General features: G+C 33.5%; 1 protein-coding gene across 1 annotated transcript in view; it reads right to left on the bottom strand.

Moving 5' to 3' along the window:
* LOC126740487 (SID1 transmembrane family member 1-like) overlaps window positions 1-3472 on the bottom strand; it is a 102961-nt gene that overhangs the window by 25420 nt on the left and 74069 nt on the right. Inside the window, exon 18 of the mRNA XM_050446517.1 lies at window positions 57-270. Within this exon, the coding sequence (XP_050302474.1) occupies window positions 94-270 (177 nt within the window). The 3' untranslated portion in view covers window positions 57-93. The remainder of the gene's footprint in view (window positions 1-56; window positions 271-3472) is intronic.

Genomic DNA, 3472 nt, shown 5'->3' with positions numbered 1-3472 from the left:
CTGCAAATATAAACTCTATGATTTAACATAAAATAAATTTTCACAAACCTACTTACTATGTATATATTTTGAATCATCCAAAAGATTGTCAGTTTAAAATACGGGTATTTGATTCCGGTGCGTATGGGACAGATCGTCATCTAAAGTTAAAAGGACCATGAACGTGAAGAACATTCCGATTGCGCTCAAAAAGTGCCATATGTCGTGGTAGTCATAAAAATGCATAAGTTTGCATGACGTGTTAAATGTACGTGATTGAGCGGGAGTTTTCTAAAATAAAAAAATATAATATTAGTTTGAAGCACTACATTCAGTTAGAAATGTAATTAATCTTATAAAATATTTTTGAAGTAAAGCATTCTGATAAACAAAAAACATTTGTCAACACTTAAGTATAAGAAACTCATACTAGTTATACGAACCCCTATTAATAATCACATCACAAAGGTCAATCTAACATTTATTTTTTAAGTTTTCTTCATATCTATGATAAAAAAAATAATTTCACTCATTAAAACTATCTATGGATCACACAAAATATAAGCCAAGAACCAACAATTTTGACCTTAAAGTTGATAAATGCTCTCAAAAATTACATACTTTAATAGATTTGTCATTGTGTCTAATTAGTATACTAATATTTATTGATTTATTTATTTAGGGGATGTCCCCATTCTAACAAAATTACAAAATAAATTATATCCTAACCCTAAATGTATATAAATAAGTAGCAGCCCAACAAATAAGATATACAAATGAGATAAAACTTCCAAAAAAAAAAAAATATATATATATATACAGGGTTACTGGTAATTCGATACATTCCTTGGAGATGTGATAGGGGAGGGGGTAAGAAGTAAATTGAACCCTAATATGTATTATGCAAAAGTTGATAGTTTTCGACATATTTAATTTTTTCTGTTTTTCTTCAAAATGTAGACCTTAGTGGTTTAAAAGGCAGTTTCCAGAAAATCCGCTGTATATTTTTTTAACTTTTTAGGCAAAATATATGCTGAACACAATAGTGTTACGTTTGTAATGGCAAAAGTCCCGCAAATAGTTGTAACCATAGGTAAATTCTCGATGCAAAGTGTAATTTTTTTTTCTTAAATAAAATACTACACTTTCTAGTGGATATTTTTTGAAAAAAAATTATGCTACATTCTTCAAAATTTACGTAAAACTTTCTTATTATCTAAGCTAACTCATAGGCTATAAATGCTACCAAAAATTTTAACAGAATTTTGTATTTTTATTATTAATAGTAAGAACGCACTTGAAAAATGCCAAGTGGTATTTACTTCTATGGTATTTAAGTACTATAGCAACAATTTATTTTTTTAATTTTATTGTTAAAAATTTGATGTGTAGATAGTCTGACAGCAATAATTGTTGTGGAAAGTAGTTAAATTACGAGTTTCGAGTTTATTCTTCTCGTGTTTTCAAAGAAGGTATTCTATTGGTTTCTGCGCTATGGCCACGTTTACTAACGCTGAATATGCAGATATTATGTTTGTTTATGGGTTTTGCAATGGTAATGCCGCGGAGTCTCGCCGAGAATACCAACGTCGCTTTCCGAACCGCCGCATTCCAAATGTCCGTGTTTTCGCTTCGACCTACCGAGCTATCGCTGAAACTGGATCCGTAAAACCAAGAAGAGATGACGCTGGCGCTCCTCGCGTATATCGAGCAGAAAATGAGGAGGAAATATTAAGACATTTTGAAGACGATCCAACCACATCCACTAATGCCGTAGCGCAGCAAACAAGATCATCGCAATGGAAAGTTTGGTCCACGATTCGGCAAATGGGAAGCCATCCTTACCATTATACGCCTGTCCAAGAATTGGAAGAAGGGGACCCGATAAGAAGGGTAGAATTCTACAGATTTATTATAAATTCTGATGCAGACAATAGAACTTTTTTAACCGACATTTTGTGGACGGACGAGTCAAAGTTTAGTCATGAGGGCATTACAAATTTTCATAACCTTCATTTTTGGGCCGAACAAAATCCCCGTTTAACAAGAGAAACCAGTTTTCAAAGAAAGTTTTCTGTAAATGTGTGGATGGGACTTATTGGCCGGGATGTAATAGGACCACATTTTTTCCCAGACCATTTAAACGGGGATATTTATGAAAATTTTTTACGACATGACCTACAAGATCTTTTTGACGATATTCCTCTCGCCGTTAGAGGACGAATGATATTTCAACATGACGGCTGTCCAGCTCATTTTCGGCGGTCAGTTCGGCAGTTCCTGGATGAACGTTTCCCGAATCGTTGGATTGGTAGGTCAGGTCCAATAGCTTGGCCAGCACGAAGGCCTGACTTAACCCTGCTTGATTATAGCATATGGGGTCAAATGAAAGCACTGGTTTATGCAACCCCAATAATTACCCGGGAAGATCTTATCCAAAGAATAACCAACGCTGCCCAGCAGATCAGGAATACCATAACAACTAGAACAACAAAGACTGAAATGAGAAGGCGCTGCCGAGCCTGTATTCGCAATAGAGGCTTTCATTTTGAACAAGATTTGTAAAGGTAAATACTGATAAATGCGTTACTTTACAATTTATAATAAAAATACAAAACCATGTCACCTAACTTTTAAGCATTTGTATCCTGTGAGCTAGCTTAGGTAATAAGTTTTAAGTAAATTTTTAAGAATGTAGCATAATTTTTTTTTAAAAAATATCCCCTAGAAAGTGTAGTATTTTCTTTAAGAAAAAAAAATTACACTTTGCATCGAGAATTTACCTATGGTTACAACTATTTGCGGGACTTTTGCCATTACAAACGTAACACTATTGTGTTAAGCATGTATGTTGCCTTAAAAGTTAAAAAAATATACAGCGGATTTTCTGGAAACTGCCTTTTAAACCACTAAGGTCTACATTTTGAAGAAAAACAGAAAAAAATAAATATGTCGAAAACTATCAACTTTTGCATAATACATATTAGGGTTCAATTTACTTCTTACCCCCTCCCCTATCACATCTCCAAAGGAATGTATCGAATTACCAGTAACCCTGTATAAAGCAACTAAAAACACCATTAAAATAATCAAAATAAGAAAAGTAAAAGCAATCAAATTTATTTGATACTTAACACATAGTACTCAACGAGTAAACTCACTCAGACAACTTTTAAGTTTTGAAGGCTTTAAATCCACTAAGTCAAAAGCTTGATTAAATCTATTTCCCAACATGGGGAGTCGATTAATTGGGGAAAATTTACAATAGTTTGTATGGTGATATTCGACCAGAAAAAGGGACGTCTCTCTAAGGACTCTGCTATTGCATCTAAAGTTTATCCGCGATAACAATTCAGGGCAATCAATAGCATATCAAGACTGTAAATATGGTTAGCATAATAAGAGGACCAGACTATGGAAGAATAAGACATGACACTACGAATAAGTGTAAGATATAAAACTCTGAAGGCAGCTACTGAAAAGTCTTGAGTAT

This window comes from Anthonomus grandis, chromosome 9 (assembly GCF_022605725.1).
Source record: "Anthonomus grandis grandis chromosome 9, icAntGran1.3, whole genome shotgun sequence".
Lineage (NCBI taxonomy): Eukaryota > Metazoa > Arthropoda > Insecta > Coleoptera > Curculionidae > Anthonomus > Anthonomus grandis.
The sequence above is the reverse complement of the archived record's forward strand: the minus strand, read 5'-3'. Positions and strand labels throughout refer to the sequence as shown.